Raw genomic sequence first — 18,982 nt, forward strand, 5'->3', positions numbered from 1 at the left:
GTGCCGGCAGCTGTGGGGGCAACGGGAGGGGGTGGCCTGTTGGATCCCTCCAGAAGCAGCGGGCATTGAGGGGGATAGTCAGCTGAGGTGGGTGTGCGCCTTCTCCTGAGGGGGACAGGGTAGGGACAGGCAGAACAGTGTCTTCAGGGTTAGGATGAATTATTCAGCAAAAGAGAAAAATATGTCCCATCTTTGTGCTGCTGCTGCTAAGTTGCTTCAGTCGTGTCTGACTCTGTGCGACCCCATAGATGGCAGCCCACCAGGCTCCCCCGTCCCTGGGATTCTCCAGGCAAGAACACTGGAGTGGGTTGCCATTTACTTCTCCAATGCATGAAAGTACAAGTGAAGTCGCTCAGTCATGTTTGACTCTTAGCGACCCCACAAACTGCAGCCCACCACACTCCTCCATCCATGGGATTTTCCAGGCAAGAGTACTGAAGTGGGGTGTCACTGCCTTCTCCGGTCTTTGTGCTAACTGTCATTAAAATCAATGACCACAAAGAGAAGGACGGTCTTGAGAAAAGGAGGACCTGAGAGGACCGGCCTGCAGCCGGTCACCTGGGGCCAGCCCAGGAGGCTCCTGTGTCCTCGGGGTGAAGTGAACAGTTGGTACTTGGTGCCTTCCGAGGCCGTAAGGCTGCCCGTCTTTGGGCTGGACATTTGTGCAGGGTGAGCCAAGGGTGCCCAATCCAGGCTCCGCTGAGCCAGCAGCGAGCACAGTGGGGACCTGACCCCCATGCTGGAAGGCCTGTGCCTCTACTGCCCCTTTGCCCACGGTCACTCTGACTGCAAGACTCGTCACTCAGCCGAGTGTTCCGCCTCAGTCCCCCTGCCCTTTCGGAAAACAGCGCGCTCACGGTAGCAGTTTTACACGCAAGGGATCCGCTTTGGGATTGGGGGTGTCTTTCTGTGGTTGCTCAGGGTAAAAACCAAGGAAGTACAGAAGTCAGGGTCTGGGAAGTGGATACGGGAGGGTAGGTGGAGCTCTCTGTATGGGCTCCCTTCAAGAGAGTCGTGAAAAAAAGGTGCTGGGAAAAAAGCCTCGTTCCAACATATGCCACTTTGAGCCCCTCCCCCAGGCATATTTTTAAAGGAAAGGAGAGGTGATCCATCACCTGCTGTTTGACTGTCCTCTCACTCCCTCCTTTTGACGGATGTGGTGGGCAAAATTGGGGTCTGTCCTGCGTAGAACCACGGTGGGAAGCGTGTGTTCTAGTCACAACACAATCTGCCCAACCTGACAAAGCCTGGCCCAGGTCAGGGCCTCTGCAGCAGCTTCCCGTGGCGGTTGACAGGGTTTTGTGGTTGCTGCTTACTTTGTTGCATGTAGGCAGCCCAGAGACAGGTCCCTGCCTGGGCACCCAGACTGGCCCTACTACTGAGCCACGGAAAACAGGGCAGCGAGCTGCCAGGGTCACAGCCCTTCCCTCGGCCCCTTCCAGCTCCCAGTTTCTTGGCTGCTTTGTTCCCTGAGTGACTCACCTTCCAGCCAGGCTTTCCCCTCAGGCCTTGGGTGGACTGCTTCCAGAGGCTGGCATCTGCTTGGGGCTGAGGGAGGCAGGCCGGGGGCTCACAATGAACTCCCCCCAGGCGAGCTAGAGGTGATCTTGGACCGGAGACTGATGCAGGATGACAACCGGGGCCTCGGCCAAGGGCTCAAGGACAACAAGAGAACCTGCAACCACTTCCGCCTCCTGTTGGAACGGCGAACGCTGGGCAGGGAGGTGAGTTCTGGCCCTCCCCTCGGGCGCCAGGTCAGGCTAGGCCCGCGGGTGGCCCTGGGTTCCAGCCCCGGCCTGGGAGCCTCCTCAAGGTGGGCAGGTGTAGCCAGAGTAGGGCCTGATCCCCGTGTCGGTGGGAAGTGAGCCTGACGCTCTGCTGCTCCATCTCGCGCAGCCTGGCACCTCCCTCTCCACTGTTCCCTGTTGTCTGTGCCGCCGTGTGCTCATCTCTCACCTCCCCACCCGCCCCCGTGTCCTCTTCCCTCTCTGTTGCTGCCCAATCATCTCACGGCTTTCTTTGCCCCCACCAGCCTGGCTTTTTCTCCAAACTGGCAGCCATGTTTAGGGGCTTGATCTTTCACAGCAGCAGGAACAGGAACCGAGAGGTAAGGGCCAGTGGTGGGGTGCCAAACTAGCCTTAGTGATGTGTAGCTGGAGGTGGAGTCCCTGGTGGCAGAGCCTGCTGCCCGATCCCCCGTCTGGGGCTTGGTCACTCACTCGTCAAACAGCTGCTGGGCTCTCACTGTGCTGTGAGGGCTGAGCGGGCAGCAAATGCATACGATATTGACTCTACGCTCTAGGAATTGACTCGTGAGTAGGGGTGGGGGATGAGCTGTGTGTGTGCAAATTAAAAGTAGAAAATGGGTATGTCCATGGGTCCTGAGGAATGAGAGAACATAGTGGAATCCAAGACAGCTTCCTGGAGAGGTGTCATCCGTGAGCGTCTTTGATGAGCGGGGATCTGCCCTACACGTTTGAACCAAGGCACAGGGTGGGAGGCAAGAAAGAATGTGAAGGGTAAGAGCCGTGAATTCACTCGGTTGGATCAGAGCCTCCTGTCTGGTGTGACAGCCACTAGCCATGTGTGGCCATTTGAATGTATCCAAAACTAAATATAATAACAGGTTCAGTTCTTCATTCAGACTAGTCGTATTCCAAGTGGCTCAGTGGCCACTGGTAGTTGGTACCTGCTGTGTTAGTGCAGATGTAGCGTATTTCCACGATTGCAAAAAGTCCTAGTGGCCAGTGTGGGCTGCCATGGAGGGTGCTTTGGGGCAGACAAAACGGGCCTGGAGTGCCTGGCGAAGACTTTGGACTTCCTCCTGGAGGCCAGTGAGGTACCTGAGCTGAAGGAATGCTGTTAGGACTCTGCTCTGGGCATATCACTCCCACAGTGGGGACCGGGTGGGTTTTCAGGGGTGACTGCTTCGAGGCTGTTCAAGCAGGAAGCAGTGTTGGTGGCATGAACTGAGCCCTGGGAGGGAGAAACTGGAGGTGGATGTGAGCACTGCCGAGGGGGAATGGAGATCATGTCTGAGGGAAGGGTGAGATTTGGACAACAGGAAGAAGATGCTAAGAACATGAAGTTAGAAAGCTGAGCTCAGGCCTGTGAGTGTGACATCCCCATCAGCTGACCAAGGAGTGGGGACCGCTGGGCTCAAGCATCAGGGTGGGTCGAGCTTGAAACTGGGGTTGCCCCAGAAGCTTTCTCCATCAGAGGCCCAGCCTCTGTGGTGAAGCGTCCGTCTGTCTGTCTTCCCTTCTCCCTACTCTGAGAATCTACATGGTAGGAGACATTGCTGATGGGAGCATGAGGAAGCAAAAAGCCCCCAGAGTTAGAGATGTGGTGGCCTAGTGAGGTCACCCGTCCTAAGCTGTGTGAGGCAGGAAGCAACTGAACTTGAAGGGTTCTGGAGTCAGGCACCCTGTGTACCCAGACACGTCAGGGGCGCTCTCTGCAAAGGAGCTGACACGCTGTGCTTCATCCTCCCGCTCCCCCGGTGCCATGTCCTTAGCCAGACCTCGGCCCGTCTTGCAGGTCCGCGAGGGCTCCTCTACAAGCTACCCATCCCTCCTCAGCCACCTGACCTCCATGTACCTGAACACCCCCGTGCTCGCCCTGCCCGTGGCCAAGAGGCAGGCCCCCGGCCCCGCTCTGCGCTCTTTTCACCCCCTGGCCTCCTCACTGCCCTGTGACTTCCACCTGCTCAACCTGCGGACACTCCAGGCTGAGGTGAGTGTCTGGTTCAGCGCTGGATCTCCTGAGTGGACCTTGCCTCTCCTCATCCAGACTCCTCTCCATCCAACCCTACCGTCCTGGCAGAGGTGCTGCCCCACCTGTGAGCCCTGCAGAGATCCCCTCCCTGCCCCCACCACACCCCCACACACGCGCGCACACACATGCACCGCCCCGTGTGTCTGTCACCAGGAGGATGGCTTGCCCTCGGCAGAAACTGCACTCCTCTTACACCGCAAGGGCTTTGACTGTGGCCTTGAGGCCAAGAACTTGGGTTTCAACTGCACCACAAGCCAAGGCAAGGTGAGCAGGGCCCCGGTGTGGGAAGGGAGCAGAGGGCAGGGAAACAGAGCACCAGGAACAGCGGGCAGAGAGCTTGATGAGGCAGGCAGCCAGTGGGGAGGTGGGCAGGGTTACTCTGGGACTTCATGGAGAGAAGTGGGAGAAGCTGTTGACATGTTTTCAAAGCCTCCGAGGCCCGGCAGGTGTCCAGATGAGGTGTCCAGGTAGAGAACTTTGGTTCCACATATGAACCTGTATTAAACAAACAGAAACACCAGGAGTTAAAAACCAAAAGTCATCATACTCTAGTCATTGTTTAGACCAGCAAAGACAAGCACTGATCAATGAGTCTGTGTGCTGGTACCAGTGATTCAGAGGGAAATCAAGACATGGTCCGTGCTGGGATTCCCCTGGTAGTCCAGTGGTTAGTCTCAGCACTTTCCCTCCTGTGGGCCAGGTTCAACCCCTGGTTGGGAAACTAAGATCCTGCAAAGCCTCTCACAGTGTGAGAAGAAAAAGATATAGTCCTTGTCGTCAGAGACCTCACAGCTCAGTGCAGCAGTTCCCACCCTGAGGTCCACAGAGGGGTCCAGGGTTCCGCAGACTGACTGCGTGTGTAGGCGCTTGCTGTGTGTGGAGAGGCCCGTGCTGAAGCGAGGTTCACTCAGGTCACGTAGAGGAAGAGCAGCTGCACGTGGCGGGTCAGCACCCAGCACTGCCCTGTGCCTTCTACCTCCCCACAGGTGGCCCTGGGGAGCCTCTTCCACGGCCTGGACATGGTTTTCCTGCAGCCGACCTCCTTGACCCTGATATACCCTCTGGCCTCGCCCTCCAATAGCACTGACGTCTACGTGGAGCCCATGGAGATCGCCACCTTCCGCCTCCGCTTGGGCTAGGTCTCCTGTGGCCTGAGGGAAGCTTCATCCATGGAGACTGGCCTCTTCACATGAGATTGGGTTGGACAAGCCACACCCGGTATCCTGTCCCGATCTATCTCTCAGAACCACGACAGACTGGGCTCTGCCCTCATTTTCCCTTTATTATTGCTTCTGTGCGGGGGGGGCAGCCCACAGGCCCAGTGTTGGGGGGATAGGTAGTGCAGCGCCACTGAGATGCAGCAGTGAAGGCCCTTGCTCGGAGCGGGCAGTGCCGGCCTCTGCTTTTGGGGGGGGTGTGTCCGCTTCATGGGGCACCGACTCAGGCACCCACCCTCTCCCCCAAATGGGATGAAGGAGAAGCAGGGGAGGCTAAGTGGGCCACAGACCGGCATCAGGCTCACAGTGGGCGACGGCTGACTCTCAGGGAGTCCCGTAGTTGTGTAAGGACACATGTCCTGCCGTGACAGGCAGGAGCAGAGCAACACCAGGAGGAGGGGCTGGGGACCGAGGGTTAGCTGTGGGGCAGAGGAGTAGAAGCAATGGCTGTTTGTGAGAAGGCTCCGCTCTGAAGTGCTCCCTGACCTGCACGCCCTGGCCAGGGGCTGCCGCGTGGCAGGAAGGACTCATGACTGTCATGGCCGCAGGGCATAGGACACTTCAGGTACCAAAGCCCCCATCTCAGACTGGGCACTTGGTCTGTGTGTTGATTTGTGGGGTGAGGGAGGGGCCACCCTGCTTGACACCTCTGGTTCCTGCACGCTGTCCACCACTCTCCCCAGGAGCCGCTTCCTGTCACAGGGGCGTTTGATCCGGCACATTTCCTTTCCCTGGAAAGAAAGTGAAGCTTCCAACTTGAGAAGGCTTTTGACATTGTCTTTGCAGGCCTGGAGCTTCTCCTTGCACGTCCTTCTACAGAAGTCTTTGTGGGGAACTAGGGAGGCATAGACTAAATTAGGAAGCACCGTGGCTGCTCATCAGCCTTCATTACAGCTTCAATCATTAGAGAAAAACTTACGATAGTCTCTATAGACACTGAACAACATTTGGTAAAATTTTAAATCTATCCCTTATTAAACAGTATTTGGTAAAATTTAAAATCCATCTCTTGTTAAACTTAGGAAGTTAAAGATTAGGAAGAAACATCATAACCTAGATAAAGGGTGTCTCCATCTGAAACCCACAGTCAGTGGCATTCTAAAGAGCCAACCACCACAGACATTCCCAGTAAAGTCAGAGAGTCACCAAGGCCATACAGTTACTTAGCTGTGTTCTGGCTCTACTAACCCCTGCAATGTGGCAGATAGTGGTGAGCAAAAGTTCCAAAGTAGCCGTCCAATACAATCCAAGAGGATCAACTCAAGACCTTAATAGAGCATTCTGTATGTCGACTCAAACGATGCATGTTACATTTTGTAAAGATTCTGGTTTTCTGCAAATAATCCCATAAATTCGATGTATTCCAGTGAGATTAGATACTTTTTTGGAATTTGACAGGTTCCAAAATTGTCAACATCTGTTGGATCATAGAAAAAGCAAGAGAATTCCAGAAAAACATCTTCATTGATTACGCTAAAACCTTTGACTGCGTGGATCACAACAAACTGTGGAAAATTCTTAGAGATGGGAATACCAGATCACCTGACCTGCCTCCTGAGAAATCTGTATATAGGTCAAGAAACAATAGTTAGAACCAAACATGGAACAAAAATGGTTCAAAAATGGGTATATATTGTCACCCTGCTTGTTTAACTTATATACAGAATACATCATGCAAAATGCTGGGCTGGATGGAGCGCAAGCTGTAATCAAGATTACCGGGAGAAATGTCAGTAACCTCAAATATGCAGATGACACCACCCTTATGGCAGAAAGGGAAGAGGAACTGAAGAGCCTCTTGACAAAGGTAAAAGAGGAGAGTGAAAAAGCTGACTTAAAACTCAGCATTCAAAAAACTAAGATCATGGCATCCAGCCCCATTGCTTCATGGGAAATAGATGGGGAAACAATGGCAGACTTTATTTACTTGGGCTCCAAAATCACTGTGGATGGTGACTGCAGCCATGAAATTAAAAGATGCTTGCTTCTTGGAAGAAAAGCTATGACAAACCTAGTCAGTGTATTAAAAAGCAGAGACATTACTTTGCTGACAAAGGTCCATATAGTCAAAGCTGTGGTTTTTCCAGCAGTCATTTACAAATTGTGAGAGTTGGACCATAAAGAAGGCTAAGTGCTGAAGAATTGATGCTTTCGAACTGTGATATTGGAGAAAACTTGAGAGTTCCTTAGACAGCAGGGAGCTCAAACCAGTGAATCCTAAAGGAAATCAACCCTGAATGTTCTTTGGAAGGACTGATACTGAAGCTCCAATACTTTGGCCGCCTAATGCAAAGAACTGATTACTTGGAAAAGACCCTGATGCTAGGAAAGATTGAAGGCAGGAGGAGAAGGGGATGACAGGTTGAGATGGTTGAATGGTATCACTGATTCAATGGACGTGAGTTTGAACAAGCTCTGGGAAATGGTGAAGGACAGGGAAGCCTGGCATGCTGCAATCCATGGGGTTGCAGAGTCGGATATGACAGCAACTGAACGACAACAGCGTTCATTTGGAAGAGTAAATGTGTGAGACTACTAAAAATTCTGAATGAGCAAAGGGTGGGTGGGGCAGTGGTGCTGGGTAAAAGGCAGTAGATTTCCCCGGGGGACTCGGGTAGGATCAGACCGCCAGAACCAAAGGGAGAGCCCAGCATCAGGCCCAGGTGTGAGGGACTCAGTACAGGACAGAGGAGTATTTTAAGTGGGAAAAAGATGGATTATTTAATAAAGACTACGATAACTGCCTATCAAAACAGGAGCTCTCTACCTCACAGTTACCACAAAAAGTAGCACCAGAGGGAAAAAACAAAAAATTGAACTCCAGAATTACTGAGGAAAATATAGGATATTTTTATATTCCAGTGTGGAAAGGTCTTTTCTGAACAGAAAACTTGAAAGCTATAATAAGGGAAAAGATAAACAGATTTTTACCACCAAAAATATGTGTAAAGTTTGTTTATGATGAAAACCACTAAGTTAAAACAAATGACTGGGAGAAAATATTTGCAGTACCTCAAAACTTGGTGTGTACGATCACTTCAGGAGAATAACTTGCTTTGAGCTCCTTAGAGCAAGTCATGGGGCCTACTAAGCAGTGACCAGCTGAGTTTTCTGGGTTATCCAGGGTCATTGCTGCCAGGCCAGGACATGTGGCATCCTGTCTGTGTCACAGTGAAAGAATGAAGATTATCAGAGAATGTGACACATTGTCTGTGTCACACAAAGAATGAAGTGCTGAGCACAGTGCCTGGTACATATAGTGAAGTCACTCAGTCATGTCCAACTCTTTGCGACCCCATGGGCTGTAGCCCACCAGGCTCCTCCGTCCATGGGATTTTCCAGGCAAGAATACTGGAGTGGGTTGCCATTTCCTTCTCCAGGAGATCTTCCCAGCCCAGGGATTGAACCCGGGTCTTCCGCATTGGAGGCAGACACTTTACCGTCTGAGCCACCAGGAAGTGCTCAGTAAATATGAGCAACAATCATGTTCATTAAGGATGCTAAGCAATTACATTATAGCTGGTTATTTACTAGGATAACTTGTAATCCAGTTTTAAGGGAGAACCTGTAAACCCCCTAGGAAATTAGTAAAATAAAGGCTATTCTCTTTGGAGGTATTAGATGTGCAAAGAGGTTATTCATGTGCCAGGATCTGAAGTGTTCATTCCTACATACTGGCCTCTTAGAACCCCATAAGGCAACATTGCTCAAGGTGTGGTCCACAATCACCAGAATTACTTGTTGAAAGTCCAGCTGCCTGGCCTGTGCTGGCCGGGGCTGCTCCTTTGGCCGGCACACTGGAGGGGCGTCTGTGCAGCAGAGCCACGGGTCCCTGAGACTGACTTGTGATGAGAACAAGAAACAAAACCCTCCCTCAGCCCACAGGAGGAGAAACAGAGTACTTGGCACAGCCTGTTGAACCAATCTCTGGGAGGAGGGACCAAAGAATCCACACTTAGAACAAGCTCCCAGGTGAGTCTGCTGCACTTACAATTTGAAAATGGGCCTGCTATTTTAAAGCTAGCAGTAACCCTTTCCCATGGAGCTCTGACCCTGAGGCTTCACAATTCTGAGGGTTACATCAAAACCAGAACCAGATCCCAAATGTATACTTGAAGTGTTTGCAATTCAGGAAGGTGGATTACTTGTGCTTGATTGAAATTTTTTTAATATACTTTTCAGCTTCCATTTCTTAAAGGATACTAAGTTTTACACATACTTTGATCCCATTTGCTTAAAGTATTACTGCTGTATGGACTCATAACTGTACCATCTTTGTTCTGACAGATTTCCCTTTATGATATGTGGTAGAAAAAAATGATGCCTCTTTTGCCTTTTGTAGTAGAATGAACATTTCCAGTTCAGAAATACTTAAAATATGTATGTAAGTAATTCAGTTTTTAAAATGTGATGTTCAGAATACAACAGCCTTTTTAGAAACCATGGGATTAAGAGTTGGTCTCTTTCCTGGGTTAGATTAATACCTGGCCTTTCCTGGTGGTCCAGTGGTTAAAACTTGTGCTTCCACTCCAAGGGGTCCAGGTTTGATCCCTGGTCAGGGAGCTAAGATCCTATGTGCCATGTAGCACGACAGGAAAAAAAAGATCAATGCCTGGAATTAAGAATGTAAGTGCGTTACCCTGTAAGTCATACTCTGGAACTGGAAAGAACTTAGAGATCGTTGTGTCAATATAATTTGATAACCTAATGTTTAACTTCTAATTAATATTTCCCAGTGTTTTATTTTTAAAAAAATCAACCAGAGACCTTAGGAGTAAGGGAGAATTTGGGAGGAAAGAGAGCCCCAGGGGCAGATACCATTTGCCCATGAGTGAATGCCTGCTTTCAATGCAAGATCCTCTGTTAAGGAATATGGGATTTCTCTTCAATTACAAACATGTATGATGTCCCAGAAAGACACGTAGAGCTTATTAGTCCAACCGTCTCATTTTACAAATAAGCTGAAACTCAGAGTTTACATGAACTCTCCCATGCCAATGGCAGAGCCAATTCAGTGTTCTTTCCAGTATACAATATTGATGCCAGGCTATTAAAAGAATCCATTTTCAGTGAAATATTAAACACACACACACAGAGCCAGGACATGAGAGAAACAACTTCAACCACTAACTCTACCCATGGAGAACCATTCTGTTTCCGGGAAGAAAGGACTAATGTGGCCAGCTGGAACCATGAACAGCTGACTTATTGGGTCCCGCCTGCACAGGGTGGGAAGGCCACACTGCACTCTGATTCGGCTTGCCTAGGGGATGAGTATAACCTGTGTGGAGAGAGTGACATCCTTACCCTGAAACTGGCCTGTGTACCACACTGTCACCGTGTTTAACTAATGATGCTTATGTACTCAGAGGAAGGAAATCATAGTGTGAGTGGTAGGAATGAGGCTTCCCATCCAAAAGATTTTTGAACTTTTTGCTTTTCCCTAACAAAGAACAAACACTTCAAGGAGCAATTCTCACGGGGGGGCGGGACATGATAGAGGACAGACTGGATCCTTCACATCAAGCCTCAATTTTACTTAGGGTCAGAGGGAAATTGATCATAACAGTTGCCAGGACCAAGTGATTCTGCAAAGAATGTCCATCCATTTTTGGCTCCTGATTTAGACCTTGCTAGTTGAGAACAAACTTGAACTGAAAGAAGTCTGAAATTAGGTAGAGTAGGCACAGGAAACAGTGACAGACTTTATTTTCCTGGGCTCCAAAATCACTGTGGATGGTGACTGCAGTCATGAATTTAAAAGACGCTCTTTGGAAGAAAAGCTATGACAAACCTAGACAGCATATTAAAAAGCAGAGACATTACTTGGTCAACCAAAGTTCATATAGTTAAAGCTATGGTTCTTCCAGTAGTCATGTATGAATGTGAGAGTTGGACCATAAAGAAGGCTGAGCGCCAAAGAATTGATGCTTTTGAACTGTGGTGGCGGAGAAGGCCCTTGAGTCCTTTGGACTCCAAGGAGATCAAACCAGTAAATCCTAAAGGAAATCAATCCTGAATATTCATTGGAAGGACTGATGCTGAAACTGAAGCTCCAATACTTTGGCCGCCTGATGCAAAGAGCCAACTCATTGAAAAAGACCCTGATGCTGGGAAAGATTGAAAGGAGGAGGAGAAGAGGATGACAGAGGATGAGATGGTTGGATGGCATCACCAGCTCAATGGACGTGAGTTTGAGCAAGCTCCGGGAGATGGTGAAGGACAGGGAAGCCTGGCGTGCTGCAGTCCATGGGGTTGCAAAGGCATCTGTGACTAAGCGACTGAACAACGAGGCACAAGAAGCCTATGTAGGGGTGGGAATGAAGCTTCCTTGGCATTTGGAACACGACAGGGTTGAAGATGGAAGACACAGCATTCAGCATGGAGGCCTGAGAAGCTCACTGATGGAGGAAAGACAGGTTTCCTTTGTCAGAATGCCTGGGGACATGCAAACTGAATGAGTAGACACGTGTCCTGTTGCCCCCTCAACTAGTGCCTCAGAATGCTAAATGTTACAAAAGTAAACGCATAGTCATACTCAGAAGGAAATCTCCTTTGACTCAGAATGGAGAGAGCAACTACAGCCATGAACAGAGCATGAGGCCACGCAGATCTAGGGAAACGGAGTCCAGGTAAGGACAGGTCCTCGGAGGGGCCAGGAATCTCTGTTGACCTAATTCTAGGCCAGAAGTAAAATTGTTTTTTGTTTTGGCCATGCTGCAAGGCTTATGGGATTTTTAGTTCCCCAACCAGGCATTCAGCCCAGGACCTTGGCAGTGAGAGCACATGGTCTTAACCACTGGACTGCTTGGAAAGTCCCCAGACATATTCCCAGCCCAGCAAAAGCCAAAGTAAGTATACAAGTAAATTGTGAAGCCCTCTATCATCAGAGATTTAAGATAGTAATGTATTAATATTAATTTCCTGGTGTCGATGGCTGTACTTTGGCTTATACAGACTCTTTTTGCTTGCATTGGGCGTTTGTTGCTGGCTGTCTCTAGCTGTGGCAAGCAGGGGCTACTGGCTGTCGTCGTGTGCAGGCTTCTCATTGTGGCGGCTTCACGTATGGAGCACAGGCTCTAGGCGCGTGTGGGCTTCAGTAGTTGCACCACGTGAGCGCAGCAGTTGCAGTGTGCAGGTCTTAGGGCGTGGGGATAGTAGTTGCACCACATGGGCGCAGTTGCTCCACACCTGGTGGAATCTTCCTGGACCATGGATCGAACCCTTGTACCCTGCCTTGACAGGCAGACTCTTTACCGTTGAGCCACCAGGGAAGTCCTAGCATGGTTGGACTTAACCTCAATTGTAGTCAATCTTGTTTGGTTAAAAAGGCCCACAGTGGCAAAAAGAGGGATTCTGGTCTTCATTTTGACACTACTCCTCTGTTTAATCATTAACAGGTCTTCTCACCTCTCTGAGCTTCGTATTTCATCTTCGTAAAATGAGAACAATAATCTCAACTCTGCCTGCCTCAACTGGTTATTATAAAGAACAGATTAGGAAACACACGTGAAAAGAAAACATCAATCACCTTGTGACCACGAAGTGGCCTTTGACCAAACAACCCTCCTCACCCACACAAGTGTACCCGTTTAGAGTGGGCTAATAACCCTCAGCTGCTCAGCAACGATCAGCAACACTTCACTTGATCCCTTCAGGTGAACGCCTGGAAAAGCTCTGCCCCTTCTCCCAGACCCTGATGGGTTCCCAGGGTTGGTCAGTTCCCAGGCCACTTCCTGGGGTACCCGGAAGTTCCTGTCACTTAGCAACAAAAGGAATCAGAGATGGGATGGTGGTGAGACAGGGTGGGGTGCCAACCGTAGCAGGTTTCCAGTGGCAACCTGGGGTATGAGGGACCCTTCCCCCTCACAGGCCCTATCATGTTGCTGCTGGGGACTCTACTGAACTCCGCAAGACCTGCCAGTAAGCAGGGTGGCACTTCTTTCCAATATATATGTCAATACATACGTCAACTTCTTTCCCACCCAACTTCCTCAGTGAGGAACCCTACCAACTTCTGAGTATCTATGTGTCAGGCATGTCACCTAGCTCAACCCTGATAATTACACAACCTATCCCACTGATATGGAAACCAAGCTCCAAGGGGTTCAGGCCCTCAACCTGAGGGACCTGTCCCAGAGGGCACACAGTTGGAACCCTGCCCTACTGAAGGGCAGATATCTCCCCCCGACACACACACATCGGTTCCCCACTGGGGAGGCTGGAGGAGGAGCAGCGGCAACTCAAAGCTTTATCCAAATGTTTTATTTTGCATAATGACTTTCAGACCAGCATTTATAGATAGGCCTAAGTCCCTGAGGGGCCAGAGATCCCACTGTGCAAAACAGACCCAAGCCCTGAAGAGGGGCAGTGAATGCATTAAAAATGGATGGGGCGCATCATCCCACAATCTGGGGCTCAGCTTAGTTGGTAGATCTTCAGAGTCAGAAGACACGTGTATTTGGTCTCTAATATCTGTGCTGAGTGATCCAGGGAGGGAGCTTGGGAGGCATGGAAAGGCTGGAGTATGCATCTTCTCTGGCCTGGGCAAGGATGGCTCCAAGCACCACTCAGAGTGTCAGCCCCCGCTCTTTAAACAGCTGCCTTAGAGTCTCTTCCAGCTGTCGGTTTGTTCCCTGAAGCCCCTTCACCACCTGTGCTGCCCACTCAAAGTATTCCTGGACTCGGTGTTCAGACCATCCTGCATAAGAGTGGACAAAAACCGCTCGTGTTGATGTCCAGGAATGCCCTGGGTTTTGCCCACTTCCTGAGGGGCTTGGCGCAGGGCCATGAGTTCCTGATGGAAGGATTTGTGCTGAAAACTTCCCCTTGGCCCAGCTTCTGTATTTCTACTGTATGAAAGATCAGAGGGGTCTAGTAAGATTAGGGAATTAACAAGAACACTTGGGCTTTTATTCCAGGGGAACTGACCAACCTGTGCCTTCAGAAGATGGATACCCCTCCTTTTTCCCTCAGAGCAGGTAGGGGAGAGCATACCCTCTGGGGTGCAGCGATTCAGGTCCCTCAGATTGTACAACTTATCTGCCAGCTTCACCAGTTTTGCTCCGGTGCTGCTCTGGGGTGCCTGCTCCACCTGCAGCCGCTTTCTCTCCAGCTTGGGCAGAGTCTTGTCATCTGTCACCTCCTCCACCAGGCGCCGCACTTGGTCTCCAAAGTGCAGCTCCACCTCATCCAGGGTGGTGTCTGTGTCCTCCACTGTGTCATGGAGCAGGGCTGCCTGCGGACAGGTTCCCACTCAGTCCTGGGACTCCTGCCAAGGGGTGCCCGAAGCTGATTGGGGCTCCTGATCCCCAGCCCAGCCTCCTAGCAGAGGAGGAAAGTTACCTGTAATACCACAATGTCAGTGATCCCCGCCTCGTGGGTCAGGATCCGAGCCACACCTGACGAGGCAAAGCAGGAAGTCAGGAGGGGGTTCAGGGCCGCGTGATGTGGGTTCTGCAGAGCCAGAGGTGGCTGCCCCTCACTAGCGGGGTGACCTTGGGCAAGTCCGTTACTCTTTTTTTTTGGATGTCTACTGTACACAGGGAACAGCCACGCCGACCGCCCCAGGTCGCTGTGAGTCTTAAACACAAACTGTGCCTGGCACAAAGCTTGGTACCGACTAGCTGCCCGAGGAGCTGCACGCCCTCCGTGTTCCCTTCCCGGTCCCCACCCCCTGGAGGCTACAGCCGTGGCTCCCCCGGCGGCGCGCCCACCGATAGGGTGGTTGATGTAGGGGGTCCCTTCGGGGTCCTTCCGCCGCTGCCGCTGGTGCTTGCGGGCCGCGAAGTCAGCAGCCTCCAGCAGCTGGGCCACCTCGGAGCCCATGGCGCAGGTGGGGCGGGTACCTTAGGTCCCAGGCGCCCGGGGAGCGTGGACGCAGCGTCTACAGCGCCCCCTGGCGCCGCGGAGGCCCGGGAGGTGGTGGAGTCTGGTCCGGACGCGTTCTTCCGGGTCTGATGGGCGGGCCTTTGGTGTGGGAAGTTGCTGGCCACAGCTTCGCAGCTGCTAGTTAAGTGTGCTTTGCTGAGGGTGCAAGGAGAATATGGCCTGGTTCTCTGGGAGCCCGCAGCCTGGGGGAAGGAGGAAAACAGACAAGAAGACAGTAGCCTCACTGTGTCCGGAGCAGGAAGGCGCAGAGGACTGTCGTAACTTGGAGGGAGAACAAGTCACCTAGCCTCTGGGCCAGAGACAACTTCTCTGGGGAGGACCCTCTCCGGCCATGAAAAGACAATTTTCAAGCTGCCAATGCTCTGAACATTCTCAAAGTGCTCTAAAAAGAGTCCTCCCTGCAAGAATGGCCTGGTTGCTGTGGGCAAAGGAGCCTCACACTAGGGCCCAGAGGACCCCTGGGGTCTGCTGCTGCTGCTGCTAAGTCACTTCAGTCATGTCCAACTCTGTGCGACCCCACAGACGGCAGCCCACCAGGCTCCCCCGTCCCTGGGATTCTTCAGGCAAGAACACTGGAGTGGGTTGCCATTTCCTCCTCCAATGCATGAAAGTGAAAAGTGAAAATGAAGTTGCTCAGTCGTGTCCAACTCTTAGCGACCCCATGGACCACAGCCTACCAGGCTTCTCCATCCACGGGATTTTCCAGGCAAGAGTACTGGAGTGGGGTGCCATTGCCTTCTCCGCCCCTGGGGTCTGACCTGGAAATTGGAGCTTACAGTGGGAGCCCTCCGTGATGGCTTCAGACTTAGACTCCCAGGCTGCAGTGCTGTTTCTGCAGGAACTGTTTTCTTTGCTCTCAGGTGCCAGGAGCAAAATTTGCATGTCTTTCTTGTGCCATGAGGGTTCCTACTTCAGTCCACAGGCACAGCTGTGGGGCCCCTGGGCTTATGAGTGTTGTCACTGTTGTTCTGAGAGCATGACGTTGTCAGGCCTCAGTAGACACTACAACAACACAACACTGCAGGCTGGCGGCCTCTGGTCTTTTGGAGATATCGCCTGTCTCAGCAGACAGTATCTATGAAGTATGAGGTTTGCCAAGACCGGGAGACCCTGGAAGAGCTGTCCCTGTGAAGTGGAGTTGGCTGATTGCTAAGTTTACTCCTGTGATTATGATTTCAGTGTGTCTGCCCTCTGATGCCCCCTCGCAATACCTACTGTCTTATTTGGATTTCTCTTACCTTGGGTGTGGGATATCTCTTCACAGCTGCTCCAGCAAAGCGCAGCTGCTGCATCTTACCTTGGACGAGGGGTATCTCCTCAAGGCCGCCCCTCCTGACCTTGAACGTGGAGTAGCTCCTCTCAGCCCTCTCGCGCCTGCACAGCCACCGCCTATTGGAAGTGGGGTAGCTCCTCTCGGCCGCCGGCCCTGGCCTCAGGCTTGGGGTAGCTCCTCTTGGCATAGCCGAATGTGGTCCACTGGAGAAGGGAATGGCAAACCACTTCAGTATACTTGCCTTGAGAACCCCATGAACAGTATCAAAGGGCAAAATGGTAGGATACTGAATGAGGAATTCCCCAGGTCGGTAGGTGCCCAGTATGCTGCTGGAGATCAGTGGAGAAATAACTCCAGAAAGAATGAAGGGATGGAGCCAAAGCAAAACCAATACCCAGTTGTGGATGTGACTGGTGATAGAAGCAAGGTCCGATGCTGTAAAGAGCAATATTGCATAGGAACCTGGAATGTTAGGTCCATGAATCAAGGCAAATTGGAAGTGGTCAAACAGGAGATGGCAGGAGTGAACATAGACATCCTAGGAATCAGTGAACTAAAATGGATTGGAATGGGTGAATTTAACTCAGATGACCATTATATTTACTACCGTGGGCAGGAATCCCTTAGAATGGAGTAGCCATCATGGTCAACAAAAGAGTCCGAAATGCAGTACTTGGATGCAATCTTAAAAACAACAGAATGATTTCTGTTCGTTTCCAAGGCAAACCATTTAATATTACAGTAATCCAGGCCTATGCCCCAACCAGTAACGCTGAAGAAGCCGAAGCTGAATGGTTCTATGAAGACCTACAAGACCTTTTAGAACTAACACCCAAAAAAGATGTCCTTTTCATTATAGGGGACTGGAATGCAAAAGTAGGAAGTCAAGAAACACCTGGAAAAACAGGCAAATTTGGCCTTGGAGCACAGAATGAAGCAGGGCAAAGACTGATAGAGTTTTGCCAAGAGAACACACTGGTCATAGCAAACACCCTCTTCCAACAACTCAAGAGAAGACTCTACACATGGACATCACCAGATGGTCAACACCGAAATCAGATTGATTATATTCTTTGCAGCCAAAGATGGAGAAGCTCTATACAGTTAGCAAAAACAAGACCAGGAGCTGACTGTGGCTCAGATCATGAACTGCTTATTGCCAAATTCAGACTTAAATTGAAGAAAGTAGGGAAAACCACTAGACCATTCAGATATGACCTAAATCAAATCCCTTATGATTATACAGTGGAAGTGAGAAATAGATTTAAGGGACTAGATCTGATAGATAGAGTGCCTGATGAACTCTGCACGGAGGTTCGTGACATTGTACAGGAGACAGGGACCAAGACCATCCCCATGGAAAAGAAATGCAAAAAAGCAAAATGGCTGTCTGAGGAGGCCTTTCAAATAGCTGTGAAAAGAAGAGAAGCGAAAAGCAAAGGAGAAAAGGAAAGATATTAGCATCTGAATGCAGATTTCCAAAGAATAGCAAGGAGAGATAAGAAAGCCTTCCTCAGCGATCAATGCAAAGAAATAGAGGAAAACAACAGAATAGGAAAGACAAGAGATCTCTTCAAGAAAATTAGAAATACCAAGGGAACATTTCATGCAAAGATGGGCTCGATAAAGGACAGAAATGGTATGGACCTAACAGAAGCAGAAGACATTAAGAAGAGGTGGCAAGAATACACAGAACTGTACAAAAAAGATCTTCATGACCAAGATAATCATGATAACGTGATCACTGACCTAGAGCCAGATATCTTGGAATGTGAAGTCAAGTGGGCCTCAGAAAGCATCACTACGAACAAAGCTAGTGGAGGTGATGGAATTTCAGTGGAGCTATTTCAAATCTTGAAAGATGATGCTGTGAAAGTGCTGCACTCAATATGCCAGCAAATTTGGAAAACTCAGCAGTGGCCACAGGACTGGAAAAGGTCAGTCTTCATTCCAATCCCAAAGAAAGGCAATGTCAAAGAATGCTCAAACTACCACACAATTGCACTCATCTCACACGCTAGTAAAGTCATGCTCAAAATTCTCCAAGCCAGGCTTCAGCAATATGTGAACCGTGAACTCCCAGATGTTCAAGCAGGTTTTAGAAAAGGCAGAGGCACCAGAGATCAAATTGCCAACATCTGCTGGATCATGGAGAAAGCAAGAGAGTTCCAGAAAACATCTATTTCTGCTTCATTGACTATGCCAAAGCCTTTGACTGTGTGGATCACAATAAACTGTGGAACATTCTGAAAGAGATGGGAATACCAGACCACCTGACCTGCCTCTTGAGAAACCTGTATGCAGGTCAGGAAGCAACAGTCAGAACTGTACATGGAGCAAAAGACTGGTTCCAAATAGGAAAAGGAGTACATCAAGGCTGTATATTGTCACCTTGCTTATTTAACTTCTGTGCAGAGTACATCATGAGGAACGCTGGGCTGGAAGAATCACAAGCTGGAATCAAGATTGCTGGGAGAAATATCAATAACCTCAGATATGCAGATGACACCACCCCTATGGCAGAAAGCGAAGAGGAACTAAAAAGCCTCTCAATGAAAGTGAAAGAGGAGAGTGAAAATGTTGGCTTGAAGCTCAACATTCAGAAAACAAAGATCATGGCATCTGGTCCCATCACTTCATGGGAAATAGATGGAAAAACAGTGGAAACAGTGTCAGACTTTATTTTTTTGGGCTCCAAAATCACTGCAGATGCCGATTGCAGCCGTGAAATTAAAAGACGTTTACTCCTTGGAAGGAAAGTTATGACCAACCTAGATAGTATATTAAAAAGCAGAGACATTACTTTGCCAACCAGGGTTCGTCT

General features: G+C 50.1%; 2 protein-coding genes across 12 annotated transcripts in view; one reads left to right on the forward strand and one right to left on the reverse strand.

Moving 5' to 3' along the window:
* The window catches only part of MAN2A2 (mannosidase alpha class 2A member 2), a 26,042-nt gene extending 13,698 nt beyond the window's left edge, over positions 1–12,344 (forward strand). For 4 of the 5 annotated variants that reach the window (XM_088829612.1, XM_088829613.1, XM_088829611.1 and 1 more), the window contains exons 21-24: positions 1,591–1,724; positions 3,541–3,735; positions 3,931–4,041; positions 4,764–12,344. In XM_088829612.1, the coding sequence (XP_088685738.1) occupies positions 1,591–1,724; positions 3,541–3,735; positions 3,931–4,041; positions 4,764–4,916 (593 nt within the window). In that variant the 3' untranslated portion in view covers positions 4,917–12,344. Of the gene's footprint in view, positions 1–1,590; positions 1,725–2,032; positions 2,108–3,540; positions 3,736–3,930; positions 4,042–4,763 lie in introns of all 5 variants that reach the window. The other variant, XM_088829614.1, reaches the window with a different exon arrangement.
* Positions 3,982–14,842, reverse strand: HDDC3 (HD domain containing 3). Of its 7 annotated transcripts, none has more exons than XM_055417853.2 (4): positions 14,711–14,842; positions 14,340–14,395; positions 13,992–14,232; positions 3,982–4,272 (listed from the first exon to the last, which is right to left on the reverse strand). In XM_055417853.2, exons 1-4 carry the CDS (start codon positions 14,820–14,822, stop codon positions 4,016–4,018), a joined length of 666 nt encoding a protein of 221 aa, XP_055273828.1. In that variant the 5' UTR covers positions 14,823–14,842; the 3' UTR covers positions 3,982–4,015. The 7 variants fall into 7 exon arrangements, with proteins under 7 accessions (XP_055273828.1, XP_055273829.1, XP_055273830.2 ...); XM_055417854.2 differs by having other exon boundaries at positions 13,930–14,232; XM_055417855.2 differs by lacking the exon at positions 3,982–4,272 and adding an exon at positions 13,238–13,695.
* Between the last annotated feature and the right edge of the window lie 4,140 nt (positions 14,843–18,982).

Source organism: Moschus berezovskii, chromosome 21 (assembly GCF_049115385.1).
Source record: "Moschus berezovskii isolate FMDL1 chromosome 21, NW_MosBer_1.0, whole genome shotgun sequence".
Taxonomy (NCBI): Eukaryota; Metazoa; Chordata; class Mammalia; order Artiodactyla; family Moschidae; genus Moschus; species Moschus berezovskii.

Excerpts from the sequence above, each read along its gene's own strand:
- HDDC3 (XM_088829618.1), bottom strand. The coding sequence starts at position 14,822 with ATGGGCTCCGAGGTGGCCCAGCTGCTGGAGGCTGCTGACTTCGCGGCC. Across the intron at positions 14,233-14,339 it reads CTGACATTGTGGTATTACAG|GCAGCCCTGCTCCATGACAC; the intron begins GTAACTTTCCTC and ends ACCTGTCCGCAG. Across the intron at positions 13,696-13,991 it reads GAATCGCTGCACCCCAGAGG|GATGGTCTGAACACCGAGTC; the intron begins GTATGCTCTCCC and ends ACTCTTATGCAG.